This window comes from Strongylocentrotus purpuratus, unplaced genomic scaffold, assembly GCF_000002235.5.
Source record: "Strongylocentrotus purpuratus isolate Spur 01 unplaced genomic scaffold, Spur_5.0 spur5_scaffold_18, whole genome shotgun sequence".
Taxonomy (NCBI): domain Eukaryota; kingdom Metazoa; phylum Echinodermata; class Echinoidea; order Camarodonta; family Strongylocentrotidae; genus Strongylocentrotus; species Strongylocentrotus purpuratus.
Window position 1 is genome coordinate 30,990,667 of NW_022145603.1, and position 25,599 is coordinate 31,016,265.

General features: G+C 35.1%; 3 protein-coding genes across 3 annotated transcripts; all 3 read right to left on the minus strand.

Annotated features, from left to right (window-relative positions):
- Window positions 1-4,192: 4,192 nt before the first annotated feature.
- On the minus strand, window positions 4,193-8,271 carry LOC105438225 (fas-associated death domain protein-like). The gene is made up of 3 exons (XM_030988922.1): window positions 8,265-8,271; window positions 7,656-7,715; window positions 4,193-6,659 (listed from the first exon to the last, which is right to left on the minus strand). Exons 1-3 carry the CDS (start codon window positions 8,269-8,271, stop codon window positions 6,364-6,366), a joined length of 363 nt encoding a protein of 120 aa, XP_030844782.1. The 3' UTR covers window positions 4,193-6,363.
- Window positions 8,272-12,779: 4,508 nt separating this feature from the next.
- LOC105446262 (probable serine/threonine-protein kinase qkgA) lies at window positions 12,780-18,046 on the minus strand. The gene is made up of 5 exons (XM_030988923.1): window positions 17,850-18,046; window positions 14,782-14,988; window positions 14,270-14,464; window positions 13,750-13,888; window positions 12,780-12,943 (listed from the first exon to the last, which is right to left on the minus strand). The coding sequence occupies exons 1-5, from the start codon at window positions 17,946-17,948 to the stop codon at window positions 12,780-12,782; spliced, it is 804 nt and encodes a 267-aa protein (XP_030844783.1). The 5' UTR covers window positions 17,949-18,046.
- Window positions 18,047-18,954: 908 nt separating this feature from the next.
- On the minus strand, window positions 18,955-25,115 carry LOC115925272 (probable serine/threonine-protein kinase roco4). The gene is made up of 7 exons (XM_030988924.1): window positions 25,110-25,115; window positions 24,477-24,543; window positions 23,857-23,972; window positions 22,498-22,596; window positions 21,660-21,761; window positions 20,570-20,770; window positions 18,955-19,095 (listed from the first exon to the last, which is right to left on the minus strand). The coding sequence occupies exons 1-7, from the start codon at window positions 25,113-25,115 to the stop codon at window positions 18,955-18,957; spliced, it is 732 nt and encodes a 243-aa protein (XP_030844784.1).
- Between the last annotated feature and the right edge of the window lie 484 nt (window positions 25,116-25,599).

Consider the following 25,599-nt stretch of genomic DNA (forward strand, 5'->3'; position numbering starts at 1 on the left):
ATCAATTCAGGCACTACCTGCTATTGATTGAAGAGAAGAAAAAATCGAATGAAATAAAGTCAATTGTCTGGCTTATAGTCTGAACTTCAACCTAGGAGAGCTTTTGTGGACGAATTGAAAAGCATGTGAAGAAAAATATTTTCATCGTAATGCATGAACACTGGAAAGATATCAGTGACGTATCCAGGGGCCGGGGTGCTTTCATGTGATATATTTATCACAGCATTCCATAGCATGCTTTACTAAACACCATTGTATTGAATATGGCATGTACAAATCCATTTGAGCCTGATTTTGGGGGAAAAAAAACTGAAAATGCTCTTATTACATGCAAGCATGACTTGAATGAAACGAAAAATGATCATTTGTTTCCACACCATAATCAAACCTTGACTTTCATGAAATTAATTGAATAATTATGTAAATAGTCATGTAAACAATTATGTACGCTTCAGGATAACTCTTACGGAAATTGTCTCACTGCTCTCGTAACTACATGTAAACACTCAGTCTCTCACAATGTTTGCTCTCTAATTTTGTACGAGGCTCTAGTCTCCCTCGTACATCAACCACACAAGACCACCGGTGATTACAACAGAAAAGATGAGTCGATGGATTTCAGTTCCAATCATTAACTTTTATTTTAGGAAGAAAGGCACCTCTCAGGAAATGGGATATACCAGCGTTATTTTGTTGTATTAAACTCATACCATTTTAGAACACTCTATATCATTTATTTACAAGAGAATAATTTTCTTTAAAAAACAATAATCTATTTTCGCAGCATATTTTGACTTCCATGAAATGACGTTTTTAATAATGTACGCTTTTAGGAATGTTTACATTAAAATGTATAGCATTGTGAATTGGATACGAATAAAAATTTACACCTTAAAATCCCTAAGTATAGAAAGAGAACTAACCCACAATCTAATATCACGAGACTGATAAGTATAGATACTTGTTTCAATCGTATTTAAAGGAAACCAAAACCTTCATACTATTATTTACTGTTATTGTAAAATTTAAAATATTTGAATAAAATCAATGAAAATTTGAACAAAATCGGGCAAGGAATAAGGAAGCTAAAGCTTTTTAAAATGACTAGTCACTAGAGGGCGATATTCAATTTGATGACATCATTTTGAGGACATCTCTCCATGTCTATTGTACATCAAATCTCACAATTCTTTCGTTTTCTTCGTATTTATTTGTGTTCTTGATCCGACTTCTTAACTTGTGAAGCAGAATTTCATTTTGCATTCTATACCTTGCTTTCAGGAGAGTAGATTATCTCAATCACAAGAAAGAAGGAACAAACATGAAATTTGATGTACAAAAGGCATGGAGAGTAGTCCACAAATGATGTCATCAAATTGAATATCGCCCTCTAGTGACTAGTCATTTCAAAAAGCTTTATAAACCTTCTTTTTCCTTGCCCAAGTTACTTTCATTTGTATGCCTCCGCCACCGAAGGTGGTGCCGGAGGCATCATGTTTTCGGGTTGTCCGTCCGTACGTCCGTACGTCCGTCCGTACGTCCGTCCCGTTTGACCGTTATCACAATATCTCAAGAACCATTTAAGATTTAAACTTAAGACTCGGGAATAGTATTTATCACCATAGGAAGACGATCTGATTAGATTTTGGAGTACGTAGGTCAAAGGTCACAGGTCACAGAGGTCAACTAATGAAATTCCTTGTATTGAGTTTGTTAGCGCGATATCTCAAGAACCATTTGAGATTTAAACTTCAAACTTAAGGATAGTATGTATCACCATAGGAAGACGATCTGATTAGATTTTGGAGCACGTATGTCAAAGGTCAAGGGTCACAAAGGTCAACTTATGAAATTCCATACATTGAGATTGTTATCATGATATCTCAAGAACCACTGGAGATTTAAACTTCAAACTTAATGATAGTGTGTATCACCATAGGAAGACAATCTGATTAGATTTTGGAGCACGTAGGTCAAAGGTCAAGGGTCACAGAGGTCAACTTATGAAATTCCATACATTGAGATCGTTATCGCGATATCTCAAGAACCACTGGAGAATTTTCACTTCAAACTTAATGATAGTATGTATCACCATATCATAATATCTCAAGAACCACTGGAGATTTAAACTTCAAACTTAATGATAGTGTGTATCACCATAGGAAGACAATCTGATTAGATTTTGAAGCACGTAGGTCAAAGGTCAAGGGTCACAGAGGTCAACTTATGAAATTCCATACATTGAGATTGTTATCATGATATCTCAAGAACCACTGGAGATTTAAACTCCAAACTTGTTTAAATTGCTCTATGGCGGAGGCATCATTTTCGACTGCGCGCAGTCAAAATTCCATCTAGTTATTATATGAGTTCATTCAATTGGAATGAATACAATTCTAATAAATCTTGGGTTGAGCATTTATTTCATTAAAAACTTGGGCAGAGTCAAAAGAGACTTGCTACTGTTCAGCTGTCCATGTGATTGTATTGATCAATGTGTACAAATAAAGAAAAGATGACAGGCTGCAACTTGTGCATAACCGACTAAATATATAACTATGTTGTGATTGCATCAATATTTAATACGATAGCAACTACTTACGAAATATTAACCCAAGGCAATTACAATAGCCTTGTGCGTCACCTATTGAGATGTACGAGCATGACAATGAAGTATTAAGTCAACATGATTTCCATAGGACATACAATAGAGATTGAAATTCCCTTTGAGTTGAAATTTCTAAAATAGTTGCGGTCGTGTTATTTATAGGATTAAATCTGGGTTTCCTTGTTGTGACTCACGCTGTACATATGTGATTTGTTATACATAGAAAAATGACATTATGAAATTGTGATTCGTTGATATGGAATAAACACAACTCCGGTTTGTCATAACATTAATCTGTACACAAATATAGGCCTACGTGTAAAGAAATTATATACAATGTAATATTAAACTGAAGTGAAAGAGTAAAAAAAGGGAAATAATCTTAAAAAATGAAATAATAACCTTTAGAACCAAATGATAATGTCACTGAAACTAACATGATTATCTCCTTAGTTTCTATACCATTTTAGAATAGTCTACATTGACTATGTATAATTCAGTCACAAGATCAGACATTTAAAATACTATGTTAATAAGGCACTGTATTGATCATTTGCTTTCACAGTCAATATATTCTGATTTCCAAATATGTCTACATGTAAATGTTGTTAGGTAGACCCATATTGACAGTTGCAAATCTGATGCGATCCTCAATAGGCGTGTTTATACAATGTAGATAATCAAAACAAAAGCAGACTTAGAACACTCTTTTTAAACTTAAGTATACATTCTAAATTGAATGTTATCACACCCTCTCAAATCAGTATGGTCTATGTACAATTTGGTCATAAGAAAATTACTTTAAAAATATGTTGTGAACGATTATACATTAATGAAAATGATCCTGTACAGGTAAGTAACGTATGAAAATAAATCATATTCATATTCAGAAATCGCATACAGCTAACATTTGTGAGATACATGAACATAGCAATGGAAATCAATAATGGATATGAGATAATGGATGAGTACTAGACGAAACAAGATCGCAACTACTTTTGAAAAATCTACTTCTTTGTTTGTTTAAACAACAATCTACGTTCAATAACGTAATGCAGAATAATTGTATATTACATTAAAGAATACATTTTCATATAATACAATAATTTTAAACACATGAAGAAAACAAAAATATTGGTACAAAATATAATTGTACAATTAATAGTATCTGTAAAAGCAGAAGAGCGCTAACTTCAGACAATTTCATTAGACTCGTCTATCACCTCTAAAAACAGGATTATTTTCCACAAGTACTCATGATCTGTATTAATGACAACCTGCGCATTCCTGTACTTGACCTGGGGGAGGGGGTGTTTCACAAAGACTAAGATCGACTTAACCATGACAGGATGTTCATGCCACTGTTTCCTCTTTAATATCATTTACAGGCCTTGTTCTCTGAAGGAAAAATACAAATCTCGGTCACAAATCTACATAATTTACATTTTGTGATAGTTCATTATTGAAGGAAAAAATATTATCTTAAGATCATAATTGAGAGACCAATAGTGAGAACAACCAGTGGCATGAATGGCCTGTCATAGTTAAGTCCAACTTAAAATTGATCTCTGTCTTTGTAAAACACCCCCATGTCACCTCCCGACACTCCACCCTTATGGTAGGCTGCTTATTTGGCGGATAGGTAACCTTAGCCCGATGAAATAGTAAGATACCCACAAACTTGCGCACTCAAAACTATTTTTGTTTTCCCATTTCATTCAGAGCCATTACTTATAATATTTTTCTGTAGGCTAAAATGCTTTAATTCGTTTACACATGTAATTTCTATCTTTCAACTTTCCTACTCATTCATTTTCAGTCAACCAATTTGTTCCTATTTCAATATAAACCAAATATTAAACTAACATACTTCAGATTTTGAACCAATTGTTGTTTCAATTTGGCATGTTCATCCAATTAAATTCATTAAAGTGGAAATTAAAGCTGCTAGTGTGCAGTATCATTCATTACAAATCCCAAATCACTACATTGTGCATCTATGTATGGAATAGATGTGATGTAATGAAAATACTTTGAAACATTTTAATGTAATTGGTCAGTATTTGGTAACTTTAAATATTAACTTTGTAAAAGTACCATGATTATTACACATAAACTACGAAAGGAATGCAACAATCTTAACTATCACACTTCTTGTTGGTTCATTCCATCAAGCATTACTTTCCACCTTGGAAAATATAAAATCATTTTATGGTCAATTCACAAGATGTTTGTCTCTTTGACATAATTAATTGTTATAGAACTATATATTTCCATTTCACATATTCAGTTTTATATCATTAGTTCAATATGTGAGGCATGATATTTCAATCAAGGCATGATCATTCATGGAAGAAATGTTATCATAAATGTATGACAAAGAAAGTGATATACGTGGATAATTATCATTGTATTGTTTCATACATTCAGAGCATACCAATTATATCACATATATTTTATTTGAAATCAAAGTATGTATAGACTTTTGTAAATAAATGCTACAAACTCGAGCCACAAAAGATACCACATGTTACACATCTTTGCTGAATTCATGATTAGGCTCACATATTATGTACCAATTTTTTTGTTTTTTAATTCAATTTCTGTTATTAAATGATAATGAAATATGAAATGGATTCTATAAACTGTACTATGGTATAATACGTTTAAGGAATTTCCTTCCATTGCAAAATACAACATTCCATAGAAGAATGTTAATCGACTAACTTGTAAATGACATGATGAATAAAGTGAAATAAGAACGAACACAAGTGTATAAGACATTATAACAACAAAAAAAGAAGATAATACATCATATCTACATAACATACACATGTTATATCGGTTCTGTAAGCTACGCAACTTATCAGCTTTCGTACTACACCTTTTTGTTTTTACCTAACTTGTAATGTAAGATTAACTTATAGGTAACAGTATTCTCTTGTTAAACAAAACATTTTCTGGGAACGAAATTGGAAATTTATATTAATTATAGCAATTTCCGCCATCGATTTCCTATTCCATTCACATTCTCATAATCGATTCCCTTGTATAAGGTAAAATTGAACATGAAACGAATTTACCATCCAAAATATACATGTATATATAAAATTTAAAAAAGGTCATTACTTCACATTCTTGTGTAGTTGTATTAAGTATTTTACACAAGTTCTTATGATCTGTCATGATTACAACCTGCACATTCCTGCACTTGGTCTGGACACCTCCCGACACTTCACCCTTTGAATCAAGTTTACTTGGGGGCGAATATCTTTATATTAAGATACACCTTCCAAGAGTTACTATGTTGTTCAGACTGTTTATGCATATGAATATCAACATACTAATAATCATGTTTATGCACAGGGTTGCCTCATCAGCATCAATTCTGTTCTTCCCGAGGGCCCTGCAATTATATTTTCCCAAGCTGCAAATGCTACGTACCCACTTACACCTGAGTAGAGTGTGGCAAATGTGGATTAATGTCTTAAGATTTGAACCCCCAACCCTTAAATCAAGTTAAAGAACCACTATACCACGACACCTTCAGTTATGAGAGCAGGTGCGTCAGTTTTAGTCTCAGTTATATACCTGCAATGGATTGTCACCAATACTTGAAGGAAACATTATTAAAGTGATAAACCCGATATACCTGCCACCTTGAGTGGTTATCAATGCGGCTTCTCTGAAAAACAAGGGCGAAACTAAAGGAGTTCTCTAGCTGTCTGTATTACAATGTCCAATGGATGTGAAGTTTAGCTGATTCCTGCGGTTTCTTTGACATCCCCTGCAAGATCTCCCCTACCACAGCTACTCAAGGCCTTGCAAAGCTCCTCCACCATCTTCCTCTTATCCGAACATGACGATCGGTTCTTCCACAGCTGTAGCATAGCAACTCTGCGATCCACTGCTGTTAGTTTGTCCTCGGTGATGTGGTCAATAGCTGCTTGGTTTAATCCTAGTCTGATTCCAAGTTGAGTCCATTCTGCTCCTATCTGCTCTGCAAGATCGCTGAAGTAAAGGTCGCAAAGAACGGTGCTTTCATTGCAAGCTGTAAGATAATGATAACAAATTAGGTTTATTGTAATCTGCTCAGATCCTATCTGCTCTGCAAGATTACTGGTCACACAATAATTTTCTTTCCCTGTAGCTGTAAGAAAAGGATAAACAGTAATAAGTGGTGAACTGTTAATTTTATTATAAATCTGCTCGGATCCTATTTGTTCTACGAGATTACTGAAGTGAAGGTTACACAGTAGGCCTACTTAGAAAAGGATAACAAAATCAATGGTGACCGATGAGGTTTATACTAACAATAATTCGTTTAAAGACAAAATGTTTGTGTCCTTAGCAAAAGGATCCAGACACGAATTCAGGACAAATGTTTCAGTTTTCTTTGGTCAGATATGGACACAAAAATATATAATACAGAAAAGTGATACCTCATTACTGTGAGAGATTTAGATGATACATGGATTATGAACCAGAGTACAGATATACAGTCAAAGAAAGATAACAAGTTTAGAATGTATATAAATATTAATATCATCAATATCAAGTAACAATAACTGTTACGAGCTACTGAAATTGTGGCATTTGATCGGCAAGGAGACAAAATGTTATATATTTGTTTTGCATTAGTTACTGATAACGAGTCTTATTGAACAGGGCTCTGGTTCAGACAAAAGAGTGACATCCGATACGATTCATTCCTTGCCTTCCATCTTTTCCTGCAATTCAACTCGCTGCTAAACACTTGGAGCAACTGAACATAAGTATGGTATCTCTAAAATAACAACACGGAGCAGTATACATTTATTGACAGTGTGTATTTAATACCCCTCCTGACACCAAATAAAATAACAGTAAGCCCTATCTTGATTGACACACGACATAATATTCTATACGAACTTAAATGAAATGGTAAGATACTTATAAGCTGATTGAATGGACACTCCAGATTCAAAATAAGAAAATGAAATCCTAGTCCTTACAACATGATTCTAGACAAACATGATGAGAATGAGAAGATGAAGTGACTACTTACTTGATCTTCTAGGCATCACTGGACTCTGGTTCCCTGACTCCACCCCTTCCTCACTCATACCTGCATCAAAATATTTGAAGATATAAATTCAAATTGAAAATAGTTGAGATCTAGTGGATAAATCAGAGGGCTGTGGATCACAAGGTATTGGGTTTAAATCCCTGCCACAGCAACGCTATCTATTGGCAAGATATCAATCTACATTTTCGGGTTTCGGAGTTTCTTTACACCAATCTAGAGATGGTTTGGAAATATCAAAACAATGATTGTTTGGCCGTAAACATTTCATGTACAATACGTGTGAACCTAACCCCACCCCTGACACCAAAAAGAATAAGACATAATATTCTATACTATATTTAGAATGATAAGATATTTGTGAACTTTTATCAGTATTTGTTTGATCAAAGTGAAATGTGCAACATATCGTCATGGCATGTTGTAGAATTATTAAAATAATTTAAAACACAAACAGGGCGTTTTTTTACAATACCGGGAGTACCAAAAATACTTTAAACACAGAAGTACAATAATTGCAACAATAACCCCAAAGTGCGCCAATCAGCTAAAATATTGGTGTACAGCTAGAAGGTATACAATAAATTTTACCTGGCATTCTATGCATTGATAGTTCAGGAATACGAAGAAATTCAATTATAACATTCAAGTCAATTAAATTCAATTTAATTCAAATGCATTGATCCAAAAGGAAATTTGTTTCGTTTATATGCATTATTCACAGAGAACAATAAATAAAATGTACATGTGACATGATACATACAACATAAAACGAGTATATAGAGAAAATAAACATATAGCACTTTAACATTCAAATGCTATAGATATTTTCTCTGAATTTACAATATATTCAATATTTGTTCATATACCCAGAGTAATTATCTAAACAATATAACATTGTAATTATTATTACTATTATCATCATCGATACTATTTTTAACAAATTATTATTCGTATTGTTATTATTATTAGTTTGACTCATTATATCAATATGATAATAACCCCCCACATACGAAACTAAAGATGGACTTTCGTCCCATGCAGGCTGTATTCTATGTCAGTGTGTATAGGTGTGTCAACTAGTCTACACATGAGGGACTTTTATTGATAAACGATGCATAGTTACTGTAGTGGGCTCTCATGTGAAATTCGACATCATTTGGGTGTTAACCCGATAACAGGTGGTATCAATTATTGTTTATTATTATTATTATTTTATTTGGCAAATCAAGTCACATAATACAACAATATAACAAACATGAATTGAGATTAAAAAAAAATCAATAGAAAGCATATATAAATATTGCAATAGCAGGTGCATCCGGTCGAGCTGCCCGGGTATGGAAAAAGTTAACCAAATAACTGTGATCCGCAGACCTTCCTCCCCACACCCGACTAGATGCACCTGATATTGGTTAAAATAAAGCTTTAAAAAGAAAAGATAGATGAGAAGAAAATGGAGGAAAGAGGGAGAAAAAGAAAGGAAAAAAAACATTGCATGACAAATTTTTTTTAAAGTTGTGATTTCATGACAGGTATGGTAACATATTATTACTGTTAATCATTAACACCATCATCACGTTGTAAAACATAAATATAATATCATTATCATTATTGTTATTAACATTATTACTACTACCGTTACTATCGTTTTTTTAAAAAGTTGTGATTTCATGAAAGGTATAGTAACATATTATTACTGTTAATCATCATCACCATCATCACGTTGTAAAAAAATAAATATAATATCATTATCATTATCGTTATTAACATTATTACTACTACCGTTACTATCATGATTATTATGATTATTATAATTTGTATCATTGACATCAATATTTATATTAAAACATCAACAACAAAATTAATTTTCATTGAGAATACAATTTCAACAACAACCAGTCTCGAAGCTATTGCACGATCATAATATGTACAGATAAAGGTAAGCCCTATATCATGTTTATGAAAATATTAAGATTCAGTAATACAATTTTGGAATGGTTTGGAATGGTTAAAATGGACTGTGTATTGTTTCAAATAAATATCATTATTGTTTCATATTATATAATGAAAAATGGAACAAAAATTATACGGTATACATCACAGGTGGTTATTATGTGAATCATTTATAGAATTGAAGGATTATTTATATTCTATAAATGACTATAAACAGCAGCAATTAAACAACTAGCAATAAGAAAGCATAAACAGCATTAAAAGATCACACTGTTACAAATATGTATAAGCATATTCGTCATTATTATTAACATCATTTATATTATTGTTATTGCAATCATTATTATTGCTACGATTATATCATATAACTTTTACAATCATTATTAATATTATTAAGGAATATAATGTATAATACAACATGAATAAATATGGAATCATATATATATATACAGATTTACAAGCCAGAGTTCAACACCTTCAAGTGGGAGCACCAAGTGCCAATTTGAGTCAATAGTACATCGTTACGAATATGTTGAGGAAGTGTGTCCCACAATCTGGGAAATGAGTTAATGGCTGACGAACGCAGTCTTTCAGTTCGAGCGAACAAATGTTTGAATCACCAGGATTAGCCTTCAGATATATGACCAACAGGCTTTATGTAATGCTCTGCATTTTCCATTAATCACCCAATACGGAAAAGTTATTATATCACATTTCCCTCACTCAAAGACTCTCCGAGAGAATGGGCGTATTTTTACTTGTATGGTTTGCTGTATGGGAGATTTGTTTTAATACAGAGCAAAACTCATTTTGGGTGGGGTTCCAAGTCTTATAGACCTACCAAACTTGAATTTAATTGCAGCCGTAGGGATGCTATGTAGTCCACACTTCAGTGACTTTCCCTTGTAGCAGTCTTGAAGCAGTTTCTTCTTACTGCACTTAGGTCTCGGGCACGTAAACCGGACATCATACTCGATCCTTCTAGCCCAGTGCTGAATAAGGCTATCAAGGGTCTCCGTTACAAAGTCCATCACCTGCAATAAATACACAAACAGCCCCAAGACAGATGTTTTATCTTTGAATTCATTTTGGCTACTTCAAGCTAACCTAACTGTTATTTAAATTCACATCTCATCGTAGATGGATCTACAACGAAACTGTCATTAGAATGGTGCATTGATAGCACGTCGCATTGTCTTATATTGTCTCTTAACCTAACAAAGTCCGGGACACATGAACAGGCATTGCTGATTTGGGTGGAGAAAAAAAACTGGTCCGTTCATCTCCCTGTTCCATAATCAGCACATTTTTTTCAAGGTTTGTTTTCAAATATAATTTTCGACCAAAATTAATCATGAAATATAAATAGGATGTTCATTTACAACTGTCCATAAACCTACTGACACAGAGCGGTCTGAGAAATGTCTACCATTTTGATGAAACACAAAGTTTCACAGATTGATAACTGAACTGTGTTACCACATAAACTAGATGTAGAATATGGCTTATATTAACCAGACTTTCAGAAAGAGAACTGGAGTTAAACCTGCCTTCAACTGTACTTGATTTCTAAGTCACGTGTAAGTGCTGTTCGGTCTAACTTGACTGTCCTCCAATCTAACAGGACTCAAAGAAATCCATTACAGTTAACTCTGCATAACTCAAGTAAAAGTCGTATTTTGTCGTTTATAGTTTTAAAAAAATTGGAAAAACCTATGCAAGTCATGTGTTATGTACGCTTCTTAAAGGCATCGTTTAACACTGTTAAATCTGAGATGCATGGCCCTACGTGTTATCAGTGTCTGTGATATGGTGTAATATTGAAGCCCTAAATAAATTGCGCTTCAAAATGATCAGTGCCCCCCAAAAGTAAAAGTCTTTATGTGACCAATTTTTTAACATACTCATTTTCCCCAATAGTCTTTAGTGTTATAAAAACCGTTAGGAAAATGAAAATGAAAATTCGATTTCCAATCATAAATATCTTAATAATCAGACAGGTGATCAACTTGTAAAAGTCGTGGGATTTCTGACTGACCTAAAGGTATATAGGTATGATTGCAGCATTGCAGCTAAATTCAGGAGTCAACTATTTATTCGCGGTCCCAACCGAATTGACTAAATGCAGAGTTAACTGTACTTTCTATTATAATTAAACGTTCTATGACACATCCAAAAACTGTTTAAATTCGATGGTTTAGAGGCTATGATTTATACTGGCAGACTAAAGCAAGCTTCCAGTTTTCCAATCGAACACAAACAATATTTTGTGAACGCGCAAATACCAGTGAACTGGTATGCGCCTCCGTCTCTGTTCATGTCTATGGTGTAGTGATTGAAACCATCCTGTTGAGCTCCCTACCTCTTTGACAGCACTTGGAGCTGGAGGTGTATTACTACTATCCCCATCATCATCAGAATCAGCAACCGCTCCTCGGAATACAATGACCTGATGTGTTCAGCATCAAAGGTAAAGGGGAAAAGATTAAGAAATTAATAATATGATTGTGTGTAATTGTGCACAGTTTCCCTCAAGTTTGTGAGGGTTATTTACTCCTTTTTTTAAATAAATTTATTTTATTCTGTGTGCGTTTTTTTTTAAAGATTATGCTCCTCAGCGCACATAAACTGATTTGCAAGAGAGCACTAATTGCATTATACAATTAAAATACGATGTAAAACTACAAATTATCGAATAACAAAATATAATTAAACATTACAAAATAAAACGAAACAAAAAGATAAATTAACAATAGAAACAACTATTAGGCTTGTGATCACTTCTTAAATACTCCTATCAGCTAAAAATGTATGTTTATTTAAAACCAACTAAAAACACTAAAGGTGAGATATTATATATGAGGCTCCGCTTTTTCTTAGATCAGAGCATTACCAACCAGATCCTGATACTGATTTATAGGTAAAGTTTTCAGGGTTTTATGCAATTTTTTCAAAGAAATAAGAGCTCTAAAGATCTCTTGGTTCTCTACGTATCGACAGTACGATCTGATCGTCTTCAAGAGAATGACTATAACATTGCCCGGTGGAGGCTATTCAGTGCATATGAAGGGATCCGATGCGCGGCCTCAAAAACTTTACCTACAATTCAGTATCTCCACAATAAAAGTAAAAGGTATTGCTGACGCTTGCTCAGACCTTGATAGTTGCTTCACGAGGAGGTAACATCTCTAGTAACGCATGATGCACTCCATCAACCATTAGACTGATATGACGATGGTAAAGATTGACTGGTTCTCCATTTCTTTCACCCATCCATCTGACTGCTCTCGTCATCAACCGATGAAATAGCCCATCTGTGGAAACGGAGATGACCAACAGATTATGGCTAGCGACGTTTTGAAAGCCTGCTCAAAAGAAATATTAGCTGCAATAATACTTCAAGACAATTATATATTTCTGAGAAACGAGTTTCTAACAAGATGGATTAACTCCGACTATCGTTTGGTTTGTATACCTGATCGCCCTGACACGTCATTTGGCAAGACATTGATCTGCCACTCTCCACCCAGGTGTTATAAGGGTACCGGCAGGGAAGGATTCCTTGATTTGCTGGGAGCAACCTACAATCAGTAGCCCAGCAGAGCTAGGGGTAATATTGGAGCACATTGAGCACCTTTCGTGGTGGATATGTCCACTCTGATATGATCTAATATTGATATTATCATTATCATTAAAGCAAATACAAATAATTCTACTCAAGGTTGAGGCCAATCCTTAAATCTTTCAAATCAATACGTGAGTTGGACATAGTAAACTTTTTATTTACTCTGGATGCATGGGTCATCATTGGCAATAACCTATGAAGGTCAGTCAAACCTGTCCATTGAGGCCACTCAAGGAAAATAGAGCAAGTGGCCAATGTAGACAGGTGGCCTTTCAAGACACATATTTCTTTCTCAAGGGAGAACAAATGCATGGTCTTTCTAGACAGGTGGCATTTATAGAGAGGTGGCCACTTCGACAGGTTTGACTTTATACAAACCTTGTTGCAATCTTATTGCCATACAGTCTTTTTGGAGCAAGAAGAGCATTAAATCAACGATACAGTACACGTGTTAACACCCTTCTGGCTGTAAACAGATGATGAATTCATTCTCACCTGTTAAGAAGCCCCTGAAGTCCACATAAAAGTCTGTAGAGGATTCGATCTGTGCAATCTCTTCTGGGGAACAATGGGACGTCAGCCTGGAAGGAACGTAGTAGCGCTTCTGTACCACTTTTCCTGTTGCATTTGATACCTGAATATCAAAACATATCCCAATACATAATTACAAAACAAAATATACCGAGATAAAAAATTCATTTTGTAAAATCAAAAAAAAAAAAAAATCAATTCATATTTCACTCATCATTTCATTTCACACATCCCACTCCTCCCACTTAATTGTTGCAAGTTTCATTTAACAACGTCGACCTATTGAGCAATTTTTATTCGAAATTTGAGAAATAGACATTCTAGTACCATTTGTAAAAGCTGTCAAAACTGTACTTAATCCCTACTTTTCACAGCACAAACCAACATTTTTAAAGGAACATGTATAGAAAAACAATTATGGTATCCACAATTAATCTGAAATTTAAAATGTAGGGGTGTGAGCAACGTTTAGCTCGACCTTTACCTCATCGTCGAGTCCACTCTGTTGCCCTTGCTGGAGTCGTTCCACAGGAGCCTCACAGATGAGATCAAACTTGGTCATGAGCTTGACTAAGGCTTCCTTCTGCTCCAAAAAACCTTGCCATACATGCTGAATCAACCTATCCTCTAAGATACCATCCTCCTCAAGAGTGGTCCAGGCATCACTCACAATCCCGTCCTGGAAATAAAGACACATAGAAGAGAGCTGTCATGGGGAATTTGGCACCGTTCGGGTGTTTACCTAATAACAAGTGTTGTCGATCACCCGGATTAGCCTTCAGTTTTCCCCATATGGTAAAGTCCTTATCAGACATTTTGCATAACACGAAGACTCTCCCAGAGATCCAGGACAGTAATGACCTGCTTGAAGACATCCATTAGCAACATCTCCGGCGATGTCTCGTAAATTCCCACTTGCCTTTCATTTTTGTAAAAACCCTTCTGCAGCTTACCACAGCATATTTGAATGAGGGTGTAATGGAGGAGGTTTCTCACCCTCTCTGCAGGATCCAGGATGGTTATGACCTGCTTGAAGACATCAATTAGCCACTGAGGATTTAGGATCACCATGTCTCGTAAGAGAGACTGGTGATCTTCAATTCCTCCGTAGTAGACTACATTACCCAGGTCGTGGTAGAAGGTCAGCATCGTGAGAAGTTCACCCTCCGATTCCATTCCGAATGGCTGCGTCAGTTCCTTGGTCTGGGAGAATACAATTAAAATGGTTTTAAATTCATCATTTGATTGGTAAAAAACATCAAAAATAGTATCTAACAAAAACATATCATAAAAATAACATTACATTTAATTTACACAGGGTGTAATAATACAAAATATGAATATTTATAAAGCAATCCTTTTACAGAAGGCAACATGTAGCCTGAATCTTGTGCCAAGATTTTCAAAGGCACTACATATTATCAAAAACAGGCATAAACTGGGCAATTTACGAAATTGAAAGGGTATCGTTGATGAATTTTCATAATAACGCATTACATATTTTCAAAAATACCAAGAGAGTTGTACGTAACTTTAAAGATACGAACTACGAACTACACTTACATTTGCTTGCAAATTAAATACCGGTACATAAAAATCAATTTTGTTAAAAATTTCAGAATTTACAAATGGCGAATTTGAAGAAAAGAAAACACTATTTCAAAGGAAAAACAAACAAAAACAATTTGGCTCTTCAAGGTACTATGTCCCTTTTGCAGCCAACCTCAAATTCTGTAGAATTTTGCAGGAATTATGAATATGTCATGTATGTCCTATCTGTGAAATTTGAACGTTAGCAGTGTCCTAATATTTAAATTATGCAAGGAAACCCGTTTACTTGCTAGACTTCACTGTCAGACACTATCGGTTAGCGCCATAATGTGAAGATGCTAGCTTCCCGATGATGGCATTTCGAGATTGTACTTTGCCTATTCTCTTCTCGATGTGTTTCTTAAAGGATAAAGTGCGATCGAGTTTTACACCTAGATACACTGGATGCTCGCAGTGGTTAAGTTGCACATTGTTCCACTTTAGCTTCAGTTCTCCAATCGCCTCCCTGTTCTTCAAGTGGAAAACACACACCTGAGTCTTGGATGGGTTTGCCCGTAGGTAGTTTCCTCTGTAGTACTCCGAAAGGCTTGCGAGCGCTGTGTTGAGATGGAGTTCAACAGCTTCGAAGGTACTATGCTGGGCCGTGATGCAGGTGTCATCTGCATAGATGAAGTTTCGAGTGTTCTCTGTTGAAGGGATGTCAGCAGTGTAGATGTTGTAGAGTGTTGGCGCCAGGACGCCACCCTGGGGGAGACCGTGTTTCTGTTTCCGCTATTGCTCTTCTGCCCATCAAGTTCGACAAAGAAGCGTCTGTTCTGCATCATCTTCTGGATGAATCTGGTGAGTTTGAGGTCATTTGTGATGTCATGAAGTTTTGTCTGTAGCCTTTGGTGATTGACAGTGTCATAAGCCGCAGATAAATCCACAAATACTGCACCTGTGAAGAGGTTGTTCTGAAAACCGTCTTCGATGTGTTGGGTCAGGTTGAGAAGTTGTCCCGTGGTGAATTTTCCTGGTCGGAAACCTGCCTGCTCACAGTTTAGTTGGCTGTCAACGTGAGGCCCAATTATGTTGAGAATAAGGCGTTCAAGCAGCTTGTATGTTTGGCACAGGAGCGAGATCGGTCGAAAGTTCTTGGCTTCGTCCGAGTCCTTTCCTGGCTTGAGCGTGGAGATACCTGTCTGTAGTTCTTCTTCAGAAATAGGTCTTGTGAAAAGAGACATGTTCTGGTCAACTCCAGGTAGTTTGTGCCTGTGTGAATTAGTCGTCTTGGGGGCCTTTCCATTTTTCAACAGCTGATTTGCTACTTGGTCTGCCGTAACATTATAATGCTGTACAAAGTGCAGCTGTTGCCCTCTGCATGTCATCCGCAGAATATGCTTGCCCAGTTTGGAGCAGATCAGCCAATGTGAAGAAGCTTGACACCACACTCAATAACACATATCGAAAGATAACAGGTTGCCTGAAACCAACAAAAGTTGAGGAGATATATCACCTCGCTGGCATTGGATCTCCTAACCAAAGGCGCACTAACACCTGCCTAAAGGAACGGATGAAGCAGGCGACAGATGACAGACACATACTACACAGATACTTACAACCCTACAAACGACTTTTATCCCGACACAGCTTCCTCGATTCTGTCCCACCACCTGAACAGAATCTTCCACCATCAGCCAAGCCCGTACTCATCAAAGGGCTTAACCTGAAGTGGCCGGAGTGGCAATGCCTAAATCGAATGCGGACGAGAATGGGGTGGTGTAAGGTCAATATGGCAAGATGGGGCTATGCCCATGAAGGAGATACTCTCTGCGACTGCGGAGAGAGTCAGACGATGGACCACATCTTGCAGTGCGGCGGAACGGGCTGCACAGATGAAGACCTGGCCATTGTTAATGAAACTTCCATTGCAGCAATCGGGCGATGGAAGATTTTAATTTACTTTACTTTACTTTTAATTAAGGAACTTTACATAACTATTTTGATCTAAGGAGACACGAACGAACGAACTGTCAGACACTATTGAGTGACTGACTGGCTTTTTTCTTCTTTGGTAATAACATACATAACATGAGCTGTAAAGAGTACATGAGCATTTGTCTACATCAATAACCCACTTCTTGTGATGGCCAAAATTAAACTGATTGAATCTTTGCGCATCATAAAACGTATGAACATTCGGTACAATGATCTGAAAATCAAGACTATTACTTATTGGCTCTATAGCTCCTAAGTCGATTTGACAACTAATAGTCATTATTTTCCCCACTTGAAGACATTTTCAAGCCCCACCTTTTGTAGGGAAGTTCTAAATTAGTATTATCTTTTAAATGCCGTTGGAATTAACCTTTTCATTTTTGTTGGCCTGCAAATGGAACATAGTACCTTTAAAATTTGAAGTTGAAATATGAACTACACGTACATGTATAAACATTAGCTCCCTAATTTTCTTCAACTACAATACCTCAACACAAAATATTTTAAAGTTGCAAGAATACACGTTGCAGTCCTACCTGATCTAATGTCATGTAATTGATTTTATCTGCAGCTAGAGCTTCCTCAAATAAGAGCCATCTGAGCGGAATCTCTTCTCCCATGTAAGGCTCTGCCATCGCTACTTTCTCAATATGTCTCCTCAACGCGACCAGCTACAAAGGAAAGTATTGGTTGCTTTAATATTTAAAAAAACTCAACAAAGTGACATGCAGCTCAAGGCTGATATTCTGCTTTACAACGTAACGTTATATTCACATCATATTCAAACATCAAAAATACATCAGTAATATCACAAAATAACAATGGTAACATCACACAGCAATATTGCCAGCAGATTCAGAAAAAAAAGTATCGAGAATGTGGATAATCGAAATCAAAATATTTAAGGCAATGCCGTTAAACATTCAACGCTAAATTTAATTTAGCATGTTCAGGGATATTAGGCTTATTGCACAAAAATATCGATTTAGAGTAAGAAAGAGAATAATTGTACAGATGTAGCACAAAATGTTGAGAAGAATCGACATTGGGTAATGAAAGAGTTGATATTTCTCTACCACAAGGCATATAAAAAAAAATGAATGCAGTTGTATTAATACCAGAGGCAGTTAAAGCATGCAGCTTGTGTCAAGTTTTCTAAGAGGAATTACTACTATCTAAATCAATACCAGTTGATTTTAGGTAGTAAATGCCTATAATCAGTTTTCTCAATCACAGTAGATAAAAATCAATGTCAGTATAACCGCATGTACTACCTACATATTGGAATATTTTCACGCGTAGTAGATTCAAATAATTGAAATATTTTTTCTTCTGAATAACTTCTTAGGAACTATGCATGAATTGAAAGTGTTTTTGGAATTATCATAATCATATGATTCTATGAGTAAAGAATTAATTTAGGATTACTATCACAACAGACTGAGATTTTAGAGGTATTCACATCACGTCATAGAGTGAGCAGCTTTCATTTTGTTCGGGTATGTCAGTTCTTTGCGTTCGGAAGAGCATCTTAATAATGCCATAATTTACAAATTTGGACAATTTTTAAGAGACACAACAAAATGATAATCAGCAATACTCATATGCTTCAGGGTTACTATAAATTGTAATGGTTGGAGATTAGTTGTGATGTACCCCTGCATCTGTACCTTCAGCTGTGTCTACTAATCTGTTTTCAATGGCATAATACTTGGGGACCACATGGCATTCAAACGGCTTCTTCTTGATAGAATTACGGATCTTCTCAAAGGCAGAGCGAATCTAGAAGACAAAAAAGGGTGAAATGATCAGGAAATGAACATCTTACCCATAATGATAAACATGAATGCTTACCTAACTTTAGATGAGTACATGATAATTTATGCAAACAAAACTAATGACGATATGAAATAGCATACTGCAATCTCATTGGTTTCATTACTGACAAGGAAAACAATGAGAGAAATAGATCAGTGAAATATTGAACAAAATCTGTCATTAAATTTTGAAGTTGTAATCAATGAAACACAAATTAGCAACTTTGGAGGTACTCTCACATTTACTTAGTAGTGCACATTTCATGAATGGTCATTGTCTAGCTTATTAATGAAGGAATGGGGCTGTATACACACAAAATAGTAATGATGCATCTAGGGTGCACGTTTGACCGAAAAATTTGTTAATAGATAGAACAAATATTTATTTGAATTACTTTTCAATCAGATATTACTCAAAATTTCACTGAATTGTTCCTCTAATTTTCTGATACTATTAAAACTAATACTATATCAGGGTAAATTTTCATTTAATTGTCCTTTCACAAGAAAGTAAAAATACAAATGTTGCAAAGTTACATATAGTCAAGCTGCTACAATGCCAAAGCCCGATCCTGACTCCTAACTGAATTTAAATGACCAATGTTATCGCCACTCAGGGTTAGACAGAAATAACCGTCTGGTATGGAGAATTCTTTGACATTTGTCAACTGGACAATGGATCCTGTTGACGACAAGTCTATCTCGAATTAATGGTAGATTTAGGAGCTAAATTAGGGAGCAGCTATCGTAAGTCGAAATATATACTTCAGTTTTTGCTACTTTTTACAATAACAGCGAGTGTAATCTCATGCAAAGTATATACTTAAGTTTTTGTTATTTTTTTTAACAATAACAGGGAGTGTAATATTGCAGCCAAATTGGATATTTGTATACGTAAAGAGCGAACAAAACTTGTAGCATTTCATTCATTTCGGTCTGTCCGAACCAATCCAATACCTTCTCTCACTACCCCATACGACGTAGTTCAGTCTCTGCATAGATCGGTCAGTGGAGCAAGACTTAGTCTCAGCGAAACAACCGTCGATTTCAGAGACTGAAGCTGTCCGTCAAACTCAGCGTATGGTACTTTTTGCTCGATCTTTGTCGTTCTGGTGTCGGTGTTGCTGGTGTAAGTGGCGTATTAAGGGTATATTGCATGTTGTTATCTGTTTGTTCTCACTCTTTTTTCAAAACTCAAAATGGAGGTGGAGGTGTCGCGGCAGAGTAGGGCATTTACTTACAGCCAGGCACTAACGTCATTTGGCAAGACATTAATCCATTTGCCACCCTCCATCAAGGTGTAAATAAGGACCTGGCAACTTCAGGGGTGATAACAATTGCAGGGCACTCAGGAAAACAACTGATACTGATGGGGCTTCCAGGGGGTAAACAAAAATATTATTTTATTATCAAAATACATGTACATCATAAACCATTACCTTTTTCTTTTTCTCTTTTGCATCTCCTTTCACACTTTCTCGATGCGTACCAACAATGAATATTGGTGGAGATTTCTGGGCGGTTTTAGACGTATTCTTATTCCTGACCGAAGAGGGCGCCACAGCATGGGCGAAGATGGAACACAACCAGAAATTGATGAACTCTAGACATGTCAGTTCTGATTTGGCACCTCTTTTAGCCTGTGGTTTAATTGTAAAGAAGTATGTGGCCAAGGATAAAAACACACATAAACATCATGCTTTGTACTCAAGGTAACGCATACATATCCTACTCCTCACATCAAAAATAATTTTCTTTTTGTTGTTGAATGATTTATTGATTTATTATCTTCATTATCTTCCACACACAAAAAAACGATTACAGCATGATAATCAAATCATATAATAATACATTATTACAATCATGTAATTACATTGTAATATTACTACATTGTTATATTACCAGAACATAATTATGAGGAGGGATTGCAACATAAACTAAGCTTGAAGCGTGGTAATCCTTTACAATAAAAATCATAATAAAATATATAATATTGAGGGAAAATAAATGTTGTTATACTAACAGAAATAGAAATCATTGAAGGATGGGGTGAAATATGTAAATTCATCATCAAGAGATATAGCAGTACTCTTGATTCATGATTAGTAATAAATTACCATCTATTATGATTGGTAATTCTTTTTCTCAAAAGTTGATCTTTGTAATGACTTGCACAAGTGTGGAAGTGATTGGTAGGATGACCTTGTAGACCAAAGTGATTTTTTTGTTTGTAAAGAGAAGGACTTTCAAAGAGATGTACATTTCAACTATTTAATCTCACACCATGATCACTGATTTAATTGCACCAACAATTTAAACATGTATTAATCCAGAAAGAAACAGGTAGTTAAAGCTTTATTAAAAAAGAGTCGAGTAGTGAATGAAGAAAATACGTAAAACTTTACAAAATAAAAAGCGGCAAAAACAATGTTTGGCAAAGAAAAACACAACACTATCTACCATTTGAATATTCCATGTAGAGCATAATTTATTTTTTACCAAGCAGTATGAAATGAAATAAAGAAATACCATTTCATAATACTCGTCTCTGGATTCAGGGGGAACAACAGAATCTAAACGTCTACTGAGATCAAAGACAATCACATAAATGGCTCGCCACGTCAGAAACACCTACATGAGAAGGGAATAAAAAATATCCATAAGTATTTAATAACTAGCATGCTATGTTGTTGTTTCTATATGCTCTCCCATTTTTATAGTAATAAGGGACATCAGGCACGGTTTATATACGATTAACAACCAAATAATTCTTACCCTTGTAATTTTTGTTTTCCTTCTCGTAACTGGACTGGTTGAATTAGGGCCTTGGTTAAATAATTTTAGATGTAAGCTTCAATATAATAAAATAATAATAATAATACAGAGTATTTGTACTGCGCCAACTCCACATGAATAATGTGTTCGAGGCGCATGGAGAAGAAAAGATATAAGTACACAAGAAAATACACACAAAAATGAACGACGACAATGTGAAAATAAAACTAAATCTACTGAAAAGCTGCTTTGAACAAATGAGTTTTAAGGGCATGTTTAAAGCAATCTATTTTCTCATACGTAATAAGGGTGTAATAATGTGCATATTAAATGTACATAAATCCATGTGCCCTGAATCTGAAGCATTATATCGAGAATGAGATATCTACACTGAAACTGATCAGAAAAAATCACAGGAGAAATATCAACTATTTTGGAGATGATTGCCATGATAGGTGTATGGGAGACTGTATTAAAAAAAAAGTATTCTATTTTGTTAAATCCCAGAATCTAACAATACTTTTCACATTTGCTTTCATGACACCACGGTATAATTTACAAGGAATCTGATGTTCTTAAAATGTTCTTTCACCTGATGGGTTGTGTAGTATATGTCTTGTCCGGCAAAGTCCCATATACTTAGTGAGACTCCTTCTCCTCTACCGCTATCAGTCCTGACTGTTTCTATCTCCTGAGGAATGAATAAAATGAATATACATCTATATGAACAATTATCAAAATAAATTTTACCACAAATAATGGGAACATCAGTACTGATCCTGAACACAATCACAAAACCACTTTGTCCAAACTTTTCACATACCGTAGCATTATTTTTAGCAGGGTATGAGCAAAAATATCTGGTAAGCAAATAACCATTTTGTATCCTATATATATATTCACTCCAGTGCAGCAAACAAGAATGTATGAAGTCCAACATTTCTCTGAAGGAGCATCAAATCGATTAAAAAAAGGTTTTGGTTCCCTGTCAATTTGTTTTCCAAGGAAACCTGTACCAATAAAGGCAACTTTTCTTTGTTTTCCTCTTGATAGATCTTTCTCACTCTCATGTGCCTCAGGATCTGACATAATAATAATAATAATCCGTTTTTTATATAGCGCTCAATACACCCATCCAACGATGTGCCTAAGCGCTTTACAGATATATTATTACCCCGGTCATCAGATTCAGGCTTACCCGCACACAATGTGTGCACATTTTCCACATACATTTTCACCCCACTCCTGACACCAAAGAAGTTTGAAATCAGCTGGTCTGTTTATAAGTATGCTTACTTGGATTTATAAATATTGTTACTTTCCATCTCTCCATCTTTCTGGGTCTAATAGATTATTTTCAGTTATACACTCCTGTGGTAAAACACCATGGTATCATTAACTGTCATAGATTATTATACCCCTGATCAGAGGTGGATATATATGTGTATGCTGGCAGTCACAGCCCTGTAAAAGCGAATTAAACGCAATGTTATTTTGGTCAATTGATGTATTAAAGCCCATTTATTTTCTTATATTATTCCACTATGTAAAAACGATATATATCTGTTTTTATATGACTACGTCAATGTTAAGTTGCTACTGTGTATTATCTATGTGTGTATATTATTTATATTGTATATTGTTTATGTGCTCTATGTAATGACAAGCTGAATTTCCAAATGGACCAATAAAATTAATCTGAATCTGAATCAGAATTAACATTAACGTTTAAGGTCATGTTACAAAACACTCACTTTCGAGACAGTCATATAGTCATATAGTGAAGTCATATAGTGAACCTGGTAATTTATGTTAGGTTCGCAAAATATGGTTCGCTGCGCTTTTGAACATGGAACAAAAAAGTGGAAGATTCTATGATAAAAAAGGCATTGTAGAAAATCTTGTACATTTTATCCCACATAAAGATACAAGGTTCAAAGTTGAATTCTACCTTAAGGTGAACCTGTTCCCTAAGCATTTTCTCCACCAGACTTGCTATTTGATTTGGCATATTGTCATCCTCCTCTTTAGCCTTGGGCGCCTCCTCATTATCCAAGACAAATCCTTCTGTAATGAATAGAAGAAATACATATATGTGTTTGTAGGATATATACATTCATAATTAATCTACATCTGCCACTTTCCGCTCAGGTGTTAAATGGGTACCAAGAAGGATGCGAACGTTAATGTGGTTGGATTGGCATGTTTGCATTTGTTAAACGGCGCCTGGTCAGAATACTATCAAGGGGAGTAGTGCGTGTGCATTATCATTCTATCACCTTCAAATGTGAATATTTTAACATAATCGTTATTATGAGAATATTTCATGTAACTGACATTTACTAAATCAGAATTGATTACAGTTTAAATTAATCACTGGATAATAACATTTTTCTGTGATAACGCTGTAAAGGAGTTTTAAGAAAATAAATACTAATTTGTTGTCAACTTTTATTGATACTTTATATCCTATGGACGATTAATTAAGGATTGATCGAGGGTTCAGAAAACAAACAAAACAACACAAAGACACTAAAAATAGCAAATAACAAAACAAACAAATAAACTAACCTGCTTCTACAGGATTCAGGCCTCTGGCAAGAGTAGTATCGCTGTGTGGTTCCAAACTTTCTTGGTCCTGTACACAAAATAAACCAGTATTAAGATTGCCATTGAGCAGCTTGCACTAACCGCATCACAATTAACAACTAGAACTACTTTTTTAAGTGGTTGATGAGGTGATCCCACTTCTTATACGTTTACACTGTCATTCAAGACCGGTCTAGAGTAATATCTTGTGTCATTACTTGACTAAAACATGACATTCAAGATGCAAAATAGTTGATACATGTACTAGGGTTTATAAATAATTGAATAACTAATACTGAGTTAAATGTAAACTTGTGTTGAAGTAATGAAATTAAAGTTTATAAGAGCATGATGGTATAGAATCCGCTTTCCAAAACAGCTTACATATTTTGTGGCTGTTAGACTTGTGTATGAACATTTAATATCATAAATGAAATGCATATGGAAAGGAAACAGAGACCCCGACACACTGTAGTGCAGCGTTTGTAACCTCTCTCTAGTTGCGACACCCTTTTTGAAAATAGAAAGTTTTGTGTAGCCCTAATTCCCGAATTACTTTACAGAAGATTCACTTTCCATCTCTCCGGTACACCTCAAGTGCATGTACACACTTACGGACATTACGGACACATTTCGTTTTGTAAAATTAGGGAGCGAGCGAATGAGCAAAAGCAATAACATTTTTAGAGTGGTGAAATTTTTATTTTGTAAACAAAAAACACCATAATAAGAAATGGTATCATATATGCAGGAACCTCGCTGCCCAAACCATGAATCAAAAATCATATATTTGGTCACCTCGATGCACGAATATAATAAGGATATTTCGATATAAAAATGTAAGATATATTCGAGCACCTCGCTGTCCAAAGAGACTAAATATGTAGCTATTCAGGCACTTCACTGCCTAACATCCTACTGTTTCTAAATCTTGCGAGCGACTGAAGAGAGTTTGGGAAAAAGACTCGTAATTGTCCTTACAACATTATTTCTTCAAGAAAATACATTAGGGTTTCTAATATTTTTTTTCCTCACGAAATTGAGGTTTATTTCATAATGGATCAACAACAACAAAAAATTGAATTCATTCCTCTCACGGCACCCC